This window comes from Thalassophryne amazonica, chromosome 18 (genome assembly GCF_902500255.1).
Source record: "Thalassophryne amazonica chromosome 18, fThaAma1.1, whole genome shotgun sequence".
NCBI lineage: Eukaryota > Metazoa > Chordata > Actinopteri > Batrachoidiformes > Batrachoididae > Thalassophryne > Thalassophryne amazonica.
The window spans coordinates 71,071,368-71,087,779 of NC_047120.1; the positions used below are offsets into that span (position 1 = coordinate 71,071,368).

The 16,412-nt window shown below is 44.0% G+C and overlaps 1 protein-coding gene across 1 annotated transcript in view; it reads right to left on the reverse strand.

Moving 5' to 3' along the window:
- The window catches only part of cacna1g (calcium channel, voltage-dependent, T type, alpha 1G subunit), a 518,682-nt gene that overhangs the window by 25,561 nt on the left and 476,709 nt on the right, over positions 1-16,412 (reverse strand). Inside the window, 4 exon segments of the mRNA XM_034194509.1 lie at positions 1,009-1,431; positions 7,277-7,398; positions 7,674-7,752; positions 10,235-10,305. Of these exon segments, the coding sequence (XP_034050400.1) occupies positions 1,009-1,431; positions 7,277-7,398; positions 7,674-7,752; positions 10,235-10,305 (695 nt within the window).

Genomic DNA, 16,412 nt, shown 5'->3' on the forward strand with positions numbered 1-16,412 from the left:
AAGTGCGGGCTTCAGGCACGAGAGGGCGCTGCCGCCACGGACACAGCCGGGGGTGACAGCTGTTACCCATCTACTCTACATCATCTCACTCCATAAAGACCAGACGTCATCTCCACCTCGTTGCCGAGATATCGTACTTCATTGGAGGTAATATCCTCAGCCGTTTGTGTGGTACAATATAATTTGTATATTGTGAGTGTTTGCAGGAGTACCGGTACCTCTGTCGGTGGAAGCTGAGAGAGTGCTGGACGGCACTCTTTTCCCCTGAGGAATCACTGCAGTACGCTGCAACATACTGAGTGAGAGGTGGAGGTGGCATTCCCACCGTTGTTGTTACGGGGTGTACACACACCCACACTTGACTGTCTTTGTTCTCGCCAGCAGTACCAGATCCGACAGTCGGGGACAGTGATCACCTGGGAATTTGGGACTTGGCGGCTCCAGTATTCACCAGGTTCGGTGGCGGCGGAAATCGTGTGATTCCGGCTCTTCTCAGGACAGACGTCACCTTTGTGGATTGACTGTAATCATATTCTGAGATTGTCTGTATGTTCGTTGTGCTCCTTCACAACATTAAATTGTTAATTTTTGGCTCATCTATTGACCGTTGATTTGCGCCCCCTGTTGTGGGTCCGTGTCACTACACTTTCACAACAAGATCTCAATCAAACTGGTCACAAATGGGAAATATTTGACTGCCCACTGCCGTTTAAACACCAAATAAGAGAAATGTGTTTTTGTTTGTTTGGAAAGTGGTGTTCCATCCCTCCAGTACAGTTCCAGACACTTGTGGAACTGTGCTGTGGAATGACAAGTTCCCCTGAAACTGTTCTTGTGTCATGTGGAGGACCAACACCTTACTAAGACATTTTTTGTTGGTTGGTCACTTGTTCCCTGTCTATAAATAGAATTCTACTAATTTTAGAGCATAAACAGGTTCTGAGCCAATAGGTTTGAGCATTATTGAGTATAAACAAGACTCCAAGAAAAAACAAAAGTCCTCCTCACCTCCAGCGGGGGCTCCAGGTAGGAAGGTGGATCTGCTGTGATGTGTACTGAGTCTCTGTTTATATCAGCAGTAGGTGAGTCCATGGGACTGCACCTTTCCTGCTCCCTGCTCCCCAAACCAGTGGACCTCCATGGAGACCCCCCAGAACTTGTCCTGTCTATGCACAGTGGCAGAGGGTTGAGCTGGGGTGACCTTGTTGTCACATCTCCCATGTCTGTACGGAGTTCCAGGTCCATCTCTTCCTCCATCTCCGCTTCCTCCTTGGCTTCTTTGTTGCTTTCTTCCAGGTGTTTCATCAGCACGGCTATCACCACATTGACGAGGACAAACTGTGCGGTCAAGACGAATGAGACAAAGTAGATGGGAGAGACCACAGTGTTGTAGCAGGTGCTGGTATCATGGGCGCAGTCCCTCAGCGTATCCTAGAAGAAGCACAGAGCAGTTAGACTCGTGGGTGGACATATCCTGACTGCTGTAAGTAAAATATTCAAGCAGAAATCATGATGAGACGTTTTCCTTTGGAAGGACTACTGTAATTCTTGGAACCCTAGCACTCTTTGATGTACGTCGGTGAAGATTCTTAGACATTCATGCAGTAAAATTCTTGGATCCACGGATTCTTGTCCTTGACTGCCTCTACTGGTGGTTGGCTCTCACTGCGGTATTGTATCACTTCCTGTTCCGGAGCACAGCGGTGTTTTTCTGTATCTGTTAGCTATTTAATCTGCGCAGTTAGATTGATCTAGTTAACTAGATAATGATTTGTTTCACAGTGTAATATTCACGTGCCTTAACTAAAGCACTCCCTCTGCTGAATCACCTCTAAATTATTTATACATTATTCACTTTGTGTGTTTTTAGGAATCCGCTAGCTTAGCGCAGCTACTAGCTTTTAGCCGGTTTAGCATGGCAGCTTCTCCTGTCTCTCCTGCACTTTTCTGCTCTGGGTGTGAAATGTTTAGTTATTCCTCGGCCTCCTTTAGCAGTAATGGTACTTGTAATAAGTGTAGCTTATTCATAGCTTTGGAGGCCAGGCTGGGTGAATTGGAGACTCGGCTCCGCACCTTTTAAAATCCTACAGCTAGTCAGGCCCCTGTAGTCGGTGCGGACCAAGGTAGCTTAGCCGCCATTAGTTCCCCTCCAGCAGATCCCGAGCAGCCGGGAAAGCAGGCCGACTGGGTGACTGTGAGGAGGAAGTGTAGTCCTAAACAGAAGCCCCTTGTACACCGCCAACCTGTTCACATTTCTAACCGTTTTTCCCGACTCGGCGACACACCCGCCAAGGAACAAACTCTGGTTATTGGCAACTCTGTTTTGAGAAATGTGAAGTTAGCGACACAAGCAACCATAGTCAGTTGTCTTCCGGGGGCCAGAGCAGGCGACATCGAAGGAAATTTGAAACTGCTGGCTAAGGCTAAGCGTAAATTTGGTAAGATTGTAATTCACGTCGGCAGTAATGACACCCGGTTACGCCAATTGGAGGTCACTAAAATTAACATTGAATTGGTGTGTAACTTTGCAAAAACAATGTCGGACTCTGTAGTTTTCTCTGGGCCCCTCCCCAATCGGACCGGGAGTGACATGTTTAGCCGCATGTTCTCCTTGAATTGCTGGCTGTCTGAGTGGTGTCCAAAAAATGAGGTGGGCTTCATAGATAAATGGCAAAGCTTCTGGGGAAAACCTGGTCTTGTTAGGAGAGACAGCATCCATCCCACTTTGGATGGAGCAGCTCTCATTTCTAGAAATCTGGCCAATTTTCTTAAATCCTCCAAACCGTGACTACCCAGGGTTGGGACCAGGAAGCAGAGTTGTAGTCTTACACACCTCTCTGCAGCTTCTCTCCCCCTGCCATCCCCTCATTACCCCATCCCCGTAGAGACGGTGCCTGCTCCCAGACCACCAATAACCAGTAAAAATCTATTTAAATATAAAAATTCAAAAGAAAAAATAATATAGCACCTTCAACTGCACCACAGACTAAAACAGTTAAATGTGGTCTATTAAACATTAGGTCTCTCTCTTCTAAGTCCCTGTTAGTAAATGATATAATAATTGATCAACATATTGATTTATTCTGCCTTACAGAAACCTGGTTACAGCAGGATGAATATGTTAGTTTAAATGAGTCGACACCCCCGAGTCACACTAACTGCCAGAACGCTCGTAGCACGGGCCGAGGCGGAGGATTAGCAGCAATCTTCCACTCCAGCTTATTAATTAATCAAAAACCCAGACAGAGCTTTAATTCATTTGAAAGCTTGACTCTTAGTCTTGTCCATCCAAATTGGAAGTCCCCAAAACACAGTTTTATTTGTTATTATCTATCGTCCACCTGGTCGTTACTGTGAGTTTCTCTGTGAATTTTCGGACCTTTTGTCTGACTTAGTGCTTAGCTCAGATAAGATAATTATAGTGGGCGATTTTAACATCCACACAGATGCTGAGAATGACAGCCTCAACACTGCATTTAATCTATTGTTAGACTCGATTGGCTTTGCTCAAAATGTAAATGAGTCCACCCACCACTTTAATCATACATTAGAAGTCTTTCAGAAAGCGCTGTAACTAGGTTTAAGGATATGATTCCTTCTTTATGTTCTCCAATGCCATATACCAACACAGGGCAGAGTAGCTACCTAAACTCTGTGAGTGAGATAGATTATCTCGTCAATAGTTTTACATCCTCATTGAAGACAACTTTGGATGCTGTAGCTCCTCTGAAAAAGAGAGCCTTAAATCAGAAATGCCTGACTCCGTGGTATAACTCACAAACTCGCAGCTTAAAGCAGATAACCCGTAAGTTGGAGAGGAAATAGTGTCTCAGTAATTGAGAAGATCTTCACTTAGCCTGGAAAAAGAGTCTGTTGCTCTATAAAAAAAGCCCTCCGTAAAGCTAGGATATCTTACTACTCATCACTTATTGAAGAAAATAAGAACAACCCCAGGTTTCTTTTCAGCACTGTAGCCAGGCTGACAAAGAGTCAGAGCTCTATTGAGCCGAGTATTCCTTTAACTTTAACTAGTAATGACTTCATGACTTTCTTTGCTAATAAAATTTTAACTATTAGAGAAAAAAATTACTCATAACCATCCCAAAGACGTATCGTTATCTTTGGCTGCTTTCAGTGATGCCGGTATTTGGTTAGACTCTTTCTCTCCGATTGTTCTGTCTGAGTTATTTTCATTAGTTACTTCCTCCAAACCATCAACATGTCTATTAGACCCCATTCCTACCAGGCTGCTCAAGGAAGCCCTACCATTAATTAATGCTTCGATCTTAAATATGATCAATCTATCTTTATTAGTTGGCTATGTACCACAGGCTTTTAAGGTGGCAGTAATTAAACCATTACTTAAAAAGCCATCACTTGACCCAGCTCTCTTAGCTAATTATAGGCCAATCTCCAACCTTCCTTTTCTCTAAAAAATTCTTGAAAGGGTAGTTGTAAAACAGCTAACTGATCATCTGCAGAGGAATGGTCTATTTGAAGAGTTTCAGTCAGGTTTTAGAATTCATCATAGTACAGAAACAGCATTAGTGAAGGTTACAAATGATCTTCTTTTGGCCTCAGACAGTGGACTCATCTCTGTGCTCGTCCTGTTAGACCTCAGTGCTGCTTTTGATACTGTTGACCATAAAATTTTATTACAGAGATTAGAGCATGCCATAGGTATTAAAGGCATTGCGCTGCGGTGGTTTGAATCATATTTATCTAATAGATTACAATTTGTTCATGTAAATGGGGAATCTTCTTCACAGACTAAAGTTAATTATGGAGTTCCACAAGGTTCTGTGCTAGGACCAATTTTATTCACTTTATACATGCTTCCCTTAGGCAGTATTATTAGACAGCATTGCTTAAATTTTCATTGTTACGCAGATGATACCCAGCTTTATCTATCCATGAAGCCAGAGGACACACACCAATTAGCTAAACTGCAGGACTGCCTTACAGACATAAAGACATGGATGACCTCTAATTTCCTGCTTTTAAACTCAGATAAAACTGAAGTTATTGTACTTGGCCCCACAAATTTTAGAAACATGGTGTCTAACCAGATCCTTACTCTGGATGGCATTACCCTGACCTCTAGTAATACTGTGAGAAATCTTGGAGTCATTTTTGATCAGGATATGTCATTCAATGCGCATATTAAACAAATATGTAGGACTACTTTTTTGCATTTACGCAATATCTCTAAAATCAGAAAGGTCTTGTCTCAGAGTGATGCTGAAAAACTAATTCATGCATTTATTTCCTCTAGGCTGGACTATTGTAATTCATTATTATCAGGTTGTCCTAAAGGTTCCCTGAAAAGCCTTCAGTTAATTCAAAATGCTGCAGCTAGAGTGCTGACGGGGACTAGAAGGAGAGAGCATATTTCACCCATATTGGCCTCTCTTCATTGGCTCCCTGTTAATTCTAGAATAGAACTTAAAATTCTTCTTCTTACTTATAAGGTTTTGAATAATCAGGTCCCATCTTATCTTAGGGACCTCATAGTACCATATCACCCCAATAGAGCGCTTCGCTCTCAGACTGCAGGCTTACTTGTAGTTCCTAGAGTTTGTAAGAGTAGAATGGGAGGCAGAGCCTTCAGCTTTCAGGCTCCTCTCCTGTGGAACCAGCTCCCAATTCAGATCAGGGAGACAGACACCCTCTCTACTTTTAAGATTAGGCTTAAAACTTTCCTTTTTGCTAAAGCTTATAGTTAGGGCTGGATCAGGTGACCCTGAACCATGCCTTAGTTATGCTGCTATAGACTTAGACTGCTGGGGGGTTCCCATGATGCACTGAGTGTTTCTTTCTCTTTTTGCTCTGTATGCACCACTCTGCATTTAATCATTAGTGATTGATCTCTGCTCCCCTCCACAGCATGTCTTTTTCCTGGTTCTCTCCCTCAGCCCCAACCAGTCCCAGCAGAAGACTGCCCCTCCCTGAGCCTGGTTCTGCTGGAGGTTTCTTCCCGTTAAAAGGGAGTTTTTCCTTCCCACCTTCGCCAAGTGCTTGCTCACAGGGGGTCGTTTTGACCGTTGGGGTTTTTCTGTAATTATTGTATGGCTTTTGCCTTACAATATAAAGCGCCTTGGGGCAACTGTTTGTTGTGATTTGGTGCTATATAAATAAAATTGATTTGATTTGATTTAAAATATGTAAAATCAAGGAATTGACAATGGCCTTGTTTATCTTTGAAAAGGTGCAAACTGCATCAACCCTGTATTTTTTTACACTTGTATGTATCTGCAACAAGAGAATGAAGACTTTTGAAAACTTCATCTGAATGAAGTTGCTGTCTGACAAACATCCGGGCCTGGAGGTGTTTTGCTCCCCTAAACTCAGAGATGGCTTATCTCTGTGGGCCTGGTGAGATGAATCATTGTTCAACAGGATTCTCATCATTGTGATCCATTTTTTGTTGCCCTTCAGGAGAAGACGTTTTACTGAACACAGACCTGAATCATGAAACATTCTCCTGGCGTATTGATGCCTCTCTGGGGGTCCATCATGACACTGATAATGTCTCGGAAGCTTGAAGGGGCATTGGTGATCCCAGAAGCCAGTCCTGGAGCCACGTGCCAGAGAACTTCATCTGGAAATCTGGAGGTTGTCTCCCCCCCATCCTCAGAGTACATTCAGAAGAAGTTGCCTGAGACACGGGTGAAGCTGCTGACATATTTCAGGATCCTGACTCGAGACTAACGACCATCACAAACCTGACACCTGGGTTGTGAGCAGCAGCTTCCATGGTTCCTTCCTCCTTTCACCACCAGGCTGGTCAAAGCGTGCACATGTTAAAGATAATCACGGTCAACATATATGCTACAGGAACCAAACGGTACTTGAGAAAGGACAAGCTGTGCTGTGTCATCAGTCAATACACAAAAGAACGCATGGCCATTGACTTGTAGGCAACAGAAAACTGCATGATCTTCTCTCCTCTTTGGTTGTCCTCAAAGGCTTTCATTTTCAAGCAGTCTGTTCGATGGCGTGCGTGACCACTCGTGACCTGCTCTCCACGTACATCAGGAGCTACGTCAGGAAGGTCATCCAACTTTAACCAAAATAAATCAGTTTGACAGCAGCACGGTTGCACAGTTCGTACCACGGCATCAAAATGTGCATCACTGTCCTTTTACATCTGGAGTCCAGAGTAAAACTTGTGCCAGCTCAACATGTGGATCCACACCGGATCCACTGTGACAAAAAAAACCCAACAAAACAAAACAGGAAAAGCAGTAGTTTCAGTCCAGAATAGTTTGGTTACCTTCATTATGCCATTCCAGTTGTCTCCGGTCGACACTCTGAAGAGCAGCAGAAACGCCATACCAAAGTTTTTGAAGGTGGCGTAGCGGCCCAGACCCTCACATGGGTGAAGCTCATCACAGACTGAGAAAACACGGACAGAAACAGAAGGAAGAGGGAGAGAAAGACAGAAGAGAGTAAGATGGCAAAAGACAGAAATGGAACACCACCAGGAATGATAATAACAGAAACACTGAAAGGTTCTCGCCTCAGTTACAAAAATTAAAAAGTTATTCCAATATTGGATTGGAAACCCACAGAGGGGAGAATTTAACTCTGTTCCTGCTTGTTTTTACTGCACAGAACTGTCCATGTGCACACTGTGTGCACGAGGGACGTGTCCATGTGTGCGTCCTTACTCAAATCACCAAACAGCTCCACTCCCAGTGCTGCGAAGATGAAGAAGAGAAGCATGAAGAGGAGTCCCAGATTCCCCACCTGCAGGAGGAAACAGCGATGAGTTCCAGGGGACAGACATCAAACCCGTGACGACAACAATGCAGTTCCTATTAAAACAAACAAACAAAAAAGTACACACCTTCAGACGGTTACAGTTTTGTCTGACTTCAAATTCAAGAAATTCAGACATCTTTATAGAACAATTTAACAACCTCGATTCTCAGTATGACAACAATCATCCACAAGGTGTCAATCAAAAATCTGCTGTACTCATGTGTCTGAGTGCCTCGGCTCCTTTTCTGAAGAAACATAGTTAAATGCCCACCCTAAATTAAAATAATTTTGTGACCCAAACACCTTGTAAAAAGCAAAAAAAAAAAAAAAAAAAAAAAAGAGACTTTCGTTATGTTTTTCTTGTCTCTTTCCTGTGATGATGTCACCACAGGGCACTGAAGACAGAATTGAAGATTATGCTGAAATGTGCCCTGATGTGTTCAGGGATAACAGCTCGCTTTGTCAAGGTGAAGACGGAATCTTTTCCGGATGCCCCCTGGAGGCCTCGCTGGAGAGGTGTTCCGGGCACGTCCCACTGGGAGGAGGCCCCGGGGAAGACCCAGGACACGCTGGAGGGACTACATCTCTCGGCTGGCTTGGGAACACCTTGGGGTTCCCCCGGAGGAGCTGGGGGAGGTGTGTGTGGATCGGGAGGTCTGGGCGGCTTTGCTTGAGCTGCTGCCCCCGCGACCCGACTCTGGATAAAGCAGAAGAAAATGGATGGATGGATGGACGGTTTTTATGCTGTCAATTTGAGAAAGCAGCTAAACGTCGACTGAACGTCCACTGGCTACAAACAAGGATGAGACAAAACAGACATCTGGAAAGTTCTCTGTCTGATGTCCGCTGAACATTGTGAGGATGGACACAACTTTCAGACGGACTCACCAGACGTCAGCTGACAAGGAACATATTCAACAACAACAAATATGTAAAAGTCCAGGCGGGTGAATGTTTCTTCTGCAGCCGCGGTGTCTGGGAAGTTAATCCATAACAGCCGCGTGTGGTAATGTAACATAATGAAAGCAGGACTGGCACAAAGGAGCATAAGAAGCTAAATCTGACTACAAATTACAAGAAAAAGCTGAGATAGTCCAACTAATCCTGGAGAAGAATGACAAGATAAGAGGACACAGCAGGTTTGGAGGAGAGGCCGAGTTAGGTAATGAAAAGCGTGGAACTGAACCACACCATCTGTCAGTGGTAATCAGAGAGTGCTAACTTGCACCAACCTCTCTAATAAGATTTAGTAATTACCAACATTGCTAACTAGCTGTGGGAGGACTGGGGGGGGGGGGGGGGGGCTCAATGTCTCAGCATCTCGTACTCATGGAGACAGAAGAGAGAAATGAAAACACTGTGTGTTCACATGTTCACGCTGAGCTCCTGATCTGCTCCAGAAGCTGCTCATGCAAATCAGGAGTTACAGCAGCACCTTACTGGAACTGACAATATCCTGAGAAAAAGAAGTCAAGTCCAGGAGCATGTTTGCTGGTGCTGCACTTTGCCACATCCACAACTCCACGGAACCGCTTTGGGTCCTGGATGGTAACCACCAAGGCAGACAACCAGTCCATTCCCACATCTCTAAAATAAGCATCTATCTGCTGCACTCAGGTGAAACGTGGGTGTCCCCTTGACCTTCTCCAGATACTGGGATCCTCAACACTAAGGCACCCGTGTGCTGGATCATGACCAGAGAAACAGTCAATGCCGACGCTCCCTCACAATGCAACTGATCCTGCTCATCCTAGTCTCTCTTAGTAACTAGGATGAGTCATTCTAGCGGTTCCCAAAGATCCTTCAAAGACACCTTGTACCAAAGACATCCAGTCCTCACCTTCGTCACTGGTTGCAGTCATAGTCTCACAACCAACAGGAAGACAAGCAGCACCAGGACCCTGCAAAGATGTCAGCATCACCAAACACCTCTGTCCAGCGACCTCACTGACTCCATGAGCTCTTCCCAGGTGCCTCACAATGTCAAAGGCCAAGGACCCAGAGACAGTGTCTTGACAACGTCAACACTTTCACCACATACAGATACACTTCTGATGGCTGAGTCCAGGAAGTCATTAAAAGCCTGAATCTGATCCAGGACAATCTCAAGCCCAGACACTCTGATTCTCACTCAGCTTCTCAAGTGCTGCAATCAGACTATCCGTTGATTCCGTAAAGATCACAGCATCGTCCACAAAGTTGAGGTCTGTAAACCTTTCTTCACCGACAACAACATCCAAATCACTGGTTTCCACAAACTGCCCCAACACCCAGTCCATGCAAGCACTGAACAGTGTAGGACCCAGAACACACCCCTGATGAACGCCAGTTTTCACTGGGAAAAACTCAGCGTTTCTGCCTCTACTCCACAAAAAGAAGGAAGCATTAAAAACCAAAAAAAAGAGAGAAACCTTTGACAATCCGGATCATGAAGTCAACAGAACGTTACGGTGTGATGTCGCCGTACCTGAGGCAGGGCTTGCATAACGGTGTCGAGCAAAGCTCTCATCCCAACTGCCATCTTCAGCAGCTTCAACACTGTACAGACACAAAACATGCAAAACATCTCAGTCACATAAAAAATCTGAAATCATATATTAGTATATAAAAAATGACAGTCAGGCGAGATCTTTGTGAGGAACAGCAGGAGGATTTCAGACACTCTGATGGAGGACGAATTCTCTTTTCGTTCCTTTCCCCTGATGTGAGCTGACGGTTTAAAAGGTGCTCGTTGGTTTTTGAAACCTTCAAAAAAAAAAAAAAAAAAAAATTAACAAAATAAAATGAGGACAGAAACGGTCTGGGATGAATTCTTTTTTACTGTCTTACTCTTGTAAATTTGAATGCTGTAGCACATGAAATAATAATATTAAGAAAAAGAGGAAGAAGACAAAGTGGAGAAGGAAAAAAATAAGGGGAAGAACAGGTGAAGAAGAACACGAAGAGGATTAGAGAAAAAGAGAACAAGGAGGAAGGTGAAAAGGAAGATAAATTGGAGGAGGAGAAAAAGAAGAAGAGGAGCAGGAAGAACAAAGGAGGAACAAGAATCACAGGAAGAGGGGAAGGAGGAAGAAGAACAGGAAGAGAAGGATGAGAAAGAAGAAGAGGATGAGCAGGTAGAGGAGAAAAATCTGAGGAGTTGAGAAAAAAGAAAAGAACAAGATTAGGGTGGAAAAAGAAGAATAGAAAAGGAGGAAGGAGACAAGAAGGAATAAGAACGTACATATGAAGAGTCTTCAAATTTAGTGTTGAGATGTTTTCATAAACAAAATACACATCAGCTGAAATGAGCCCAGACCAGTGGTGGGCGCTATTCAGCTAATCTGATAACCGATAATTATCAAAGCTAATGTTTTTGTTAGTGGATTAGCTTTTCAGATACGCTTTAAAACCATCATTGGACCAATTATCTTCTGATGAATTTAGTTCAGATAACTTTTAGACCGCTAACATGTTTTTTGTTTTTTTTACATAGCTGGTAACTTGAAAAACATTTACAATCTCTTTTGCTCCTGTTTGCTATGTACGAGGTCTGTCCATAAAGTATCGTACCTTTTTATTTTTTTTTTAAACTATATGAATTTGATTCATATGTTTTTACGTCAGACATGCTTGAACCCTCGTGCACATGCGTGAGTTTTTCCACGCCTGTCAGTGATGTCATTCGCCTGTGAGCACGCCTTGTGGAAGGAGTGGTCCCGCCCCCCCGTCGGATTTTCATTGTCTGGAAATGGCGGAATGATTTGGGGGTTTTTTTCCATCAGAATTTTTTCAGAAGCTGTTAGAGACTGGCACCTGGAAAGTATTCGAAAAATTTATCTGGCTTTCGGTGAAAATTTTACGGGCTTCACAGAGAATAAGGTCTGTTAGTACAGCTTTAAGGACCCCTTTAAGGACGCTCAGCGCGCCACGCTCAGCACGCCGCGCTCCGAGCTGCGATGACACGGCACAAGCCACCGGACCATTTCTAAACGGATGGCTCTGTGGATACGAGACCGTCGTGTGCTCTTTCTCTGGTTATCACAAGAGCTGGACATCAGCCATTTTCCGGCAGATTTCACTTTTAACAAGAGATTTTGTCATGGAAAGCCGCGCGGAGGCTTCGCGCTTAAAGACCGATTCGCTTTGGAAGCGAGACAAAGGAACACCTCCGTTTCGGCATGTCAGAGGACAAGTTTGGACATGTCCAGCTCTCCACAATTTTACTGATACTTACTGGACTGGTAAGCATTGAAAGCCGAGATAGACATGTCCAAACTTGTCCTCTGACATGCCAAAACGGAGGTGTTCCTTTGTCTCGTTTTCAAAGTGAATCAGTCGTGAAGCGCGAAGCCTCCGCGCGGCTTTCCATGACAAAATCTCTTGTTAAAACTGAAATCTGCCGGAAAATGGTTGATGTCCAGCTCTTGTGATAACCAGAGAAAGAGCACACGATGGTCTCGTATCCACAGAGCCATCAGCTTAGAAATGGTCCGGTGGCTTGTGCCGTGTCTTCGCAGCTCGGAGCGCGGCGCGCTGAGTGTCCTTAAAGGGGTCCTTAAAGCTGTACTAACAGAACTTATTCTCTGTGAAGCCCTAAAATTTTCACCGAAAGCCAGATAAATTTTTCGAATAGTTTCCAGGTGCCAGTCTCTAACAGCTTCTGAAAAAATTCTGATGGAAAAAACCCCCAAATCATTCCGCCATTTCCAGACAATGAAAATACGACGACGGGGCGGGACCACTCCTTCCACAAGGCGTGCTCACAGGCGAGTGACATCACTGACAGGCGTGGAAAAGCTCACGCATGCGCACAAGGATTCAAGCTTGTCTGACGTAAAAACATATGAATCAAATCCATATAGTTAAAAAAAAAATAAAAAGGTACAATATTTTATGGACAGACCTCGTATTTTGCACCAGTGAGAAACCTAAGAGGAGCTGAGCTCAACTCTTCCCCTGCAGGAAGGGCCTGGCTGCCACAAAAAAAACCCCATTATTCCTCAACCCCATACTAGAGGTGGGCAGATCGATCCTAACATCAATAATATCGATACCAACGCTGGTATTGATATTAATACAATAACATGCTATTGTCACACGGTATGCATTTTTCTGAGTCCCTCCGTCCATGCCCAGTTGCCCAAAATGACAGCTATTCGCCCGAGTTAGAGGGCGAATAGCCCGGGTTAACAACGTCCCCCACCGGTGCTATTGCCCAACAGGGTGCCGGTGGAAATTGGGCTACTGCTGGGCGAAGACGATGAAGAAGAGGAGGAAAACGTTGCCACGAACAGCGGGGGAAGAAGAAAACTAGAAGGGTGGAAATGAGAGTGGGGACTTTGAATGTTGGTAGTATGACTGGTAAAGGGAGAGAGCTGGCTGATATGATGGAGAGGAGAAAGGTAGACATATTGTGTGTGCAAGAGACCAAGTGGAAGGGAAGTAAGAGCAGGAGGTAAGAAGAAGAAGAGAGTGAGAGCTCAACAAAGGATCAGATGGTGGAAGCTGAAGGAGGAAGACTGTTGTGTGAAATTTAGCGAGCAGGTGAGAGAAGCACTGGTTGGAGGGGAAGCAATTTTGGACAACTGGAAAAGTACTGCAGATGTGGTGAGGGAGACAGCTAGGGCAGTACTGGGTATGACATCTGGACAGTGGAAGGAAGACAAGGAGACGTGGTGGTGGAATGAAGAGGTCCAGGAAAGCATAAGGAGAAAGAGGTTGGCGAAAAAGTTGGAGAGATGAACAAGTAGACAAGAGTATAAGGAGATGCGGCGTAAGGCGAGAAGAGAAGTGGCAAAAGCAAAGAAAAAGGCATATTGTGAGCTGTACAAGAAGTTGAATAGTAAGGAAGGAGAAAAGGACTTGTACCGACTGGCCAGACAAAGGGACAGAGCTGGAAAGGATGTGCAGCAGGTTAGGGTGGTAAAAGATGCACATGGTAATGTGCTGACAAGTGAGGAGTGTGTGCTGAGAAGGTGGAGGGAATATTTTGAAGAGTTGATGAATAAAGAAAATGAGCGAGAGAAAAGGCTGGATGATGTGGTGAGAGTAAATCAGGAAGTAAAAGAGATTAGCAAGGAAGAAGTGAGGGCTGCTATGAAGAGGATGAAGAGTGGAAAGGCAGTTGGTCCAGATGACATTCCAATGGAGGCATGGAAATGTCTAGGAGAGATGGCAGTAGAGTTTCTAACCAGATTGTTTAATAAAATCTTGGAAAGTGAGAGGATGCCTGAGGAGTGGAGACGAAGTGTGCTGGTTCCTATTTTCAAGAAAAAGGGTGATGTGCAGAGCTGCAGTAACTACAGAGGCATAAAGCTGATCAGCCACAGCATGAAGTTATGGGAAAGAGTAGTAGAAGCTAGGCTTAGAAAACAGGTGAAGATCTGTGAGCAGGAATATGGCTTCATGCCGAGAAAGAGCACTACAGATGCAATGTTTGCTCTGAGAATACTGTTGGAAAAGTACAGAGAAGGACAGAAAGAGTTACATTGTGTGTTTGTGGACTTAGAAAAAGCTTATGATAGGATGCCAAGAGAAGAGCTGTGGTATTGTATGAGGAAGTCTGGAGTGGCAGAGAAGTATGTTAGGGTAGTGCAGGACATGTACAAGAATAGTGTGACAGCGGTGAGATGCGCAGTCGGAATGACAGACTCATTTAAGGTGGAGGTGGGATTACACCAAGGATCAGCTCTGAGTCCTTTCTTGTTTGCAGTGGTGATGGACAAGTTGACAGATGAGATCAGACAGGAGTCGCCATGGACTATGATGTTTGCAGATGACATTGTGATCTGTAGTGAGAGTAGAGAGCAAGTTGAGTCTAGTCTGGACAAGTCAATCAATCAATCAATCAATCAATTTTTTTTTATATAGCGCCAAATCACAACAAACAGTCGCCCCAAGGCGCCCCACACTGCAAGGCAAGGCCATACAATAATTATGTAAAACCCCAACGGTCAAAACGACCCCCTGTGAGCAAGCACTTGGCTACAGTGGGAAGGAAAAACTCCCTTTTAACAGGAAGAAACCTCCAGCAGAACCAGGCTCAGGGAGGGGCAGTCTTCTGCTGGGACTGGTTGGGGCTGAGGGAGAGAACCAGGAAAAAGACATGCTGTGGAGGGGAGCAGAGATCGATCACTAATGATTAAATGCAGAGTGGTGCATACAGAGCAAAAAGAGAAAGAAACAGTGCATCATGGGAACCCCCCAGCAGTCTACGTCTATAGCAGCATAACTAAGGGATGGTTCAGGGTCACCTGATCCAGCCCTAACTATAAGCTTTAGTAAAAAGGAAAGTTTTAAGCCTAATCTTAAAAGTAGAGAGGGTGTCTGTCTCCCTGATCTGAATTGGGAGCTGGTTCCACAGGAGAGGAGCCTGAAAGCTGAAGGCTCTGCCTCCCATTCTACTCTTACAAACCCTAGGAACTACAAGTAAGCCTGCAGTCTGAGAGCGAAGCGCTCTATTGGGGTGATATGGTACTACGAGGTCCCTAAGATAAGATGGGACCTGATTATTCAAAACCTTATAAGTAAGAAGAAGAATTTTAAATTCTATTCTAGAATTAACAGGAAGCCAGTGAAGAGAGGCCAATATGGGTGAGATATGCTCTCTCCTTCTAGTCCCCGTCAGTACTCTAGCTGCAGCATTTTGAATTAACTGAAGGCTTTTTAGGGAACTTTTAGGACAACCTGATAATAATGAATTACAATAGTCCAGCCTAGAGGAAATAAATGCATGAATTAGTTTTTCAGCATCACTCTGAGACAAGACCTTTCTGATTTTAGAGATATTGCGTAAATGCAAAAAAGCAGTCCTACATATTTGTTTAATATGCGCTTTGAATGACATATCCTGATCAAAAATGACTCCAAGATTTCTCACAGTATTACTAGAGGTCAGGGTAATGCCATCCAGAGTAAGGATCTGGTTAGACACCATGTTTCTAAGATTTGTGGGGCCAAGTACAATAACTTCAGTTTTATCTGAGTTTAAAAGCAGGAAATTAGAGGTCATCCATGTCTTTATGTCTGTAAGACAATCCTGCAGTTTAGCTAACTGGTGTGTGTCCTCTGGCTTAATGGATAGATAAAGCTGGGTATCATCTGCGTAACAATGAAAATTTAAGCAATACCGTCTAATAATACTGCCTAAGGGAAGCATGTATAAAGTGAATAAAATTGGTCCTAGCACAGAACCTTGTGGAACTCCATAATTAACTTTAGTCTGTGAAGAAGATTCCCCATTTACATGAACAAATTGTAATCTATTAGACAAATATGATTCAAACCACCGCAGCGCAGTGCCTTTAATACCTATGGCATGCTCTAATCTCTGTAATAAAATTTTATGGTCAACAGTATCAAAAGCAGCACTGAGGTCTAACAGAACAAGCACAGAGATGAGTCCACTGTCCGAGGCCATAAGAAGATCATTTGTAACCTTCACTAATGCTGTTTCTGTACTATGATGAATTCTAAAACCTGACTGAAACTCTTCAAATAGACCATTCCTCTGCAGATGATCAGTATGCTGTTTTACAACTACCCTTTCAAGAATTTTTGAGAGAAAAGGAAGGTTGGAGATTGGCCTATAATTAGCTAAGATAGCTGGGTCAAGTGATGGCTTTTTAAGTAATGGTTTAATTACTGCCACCTTAAAAGCCTGT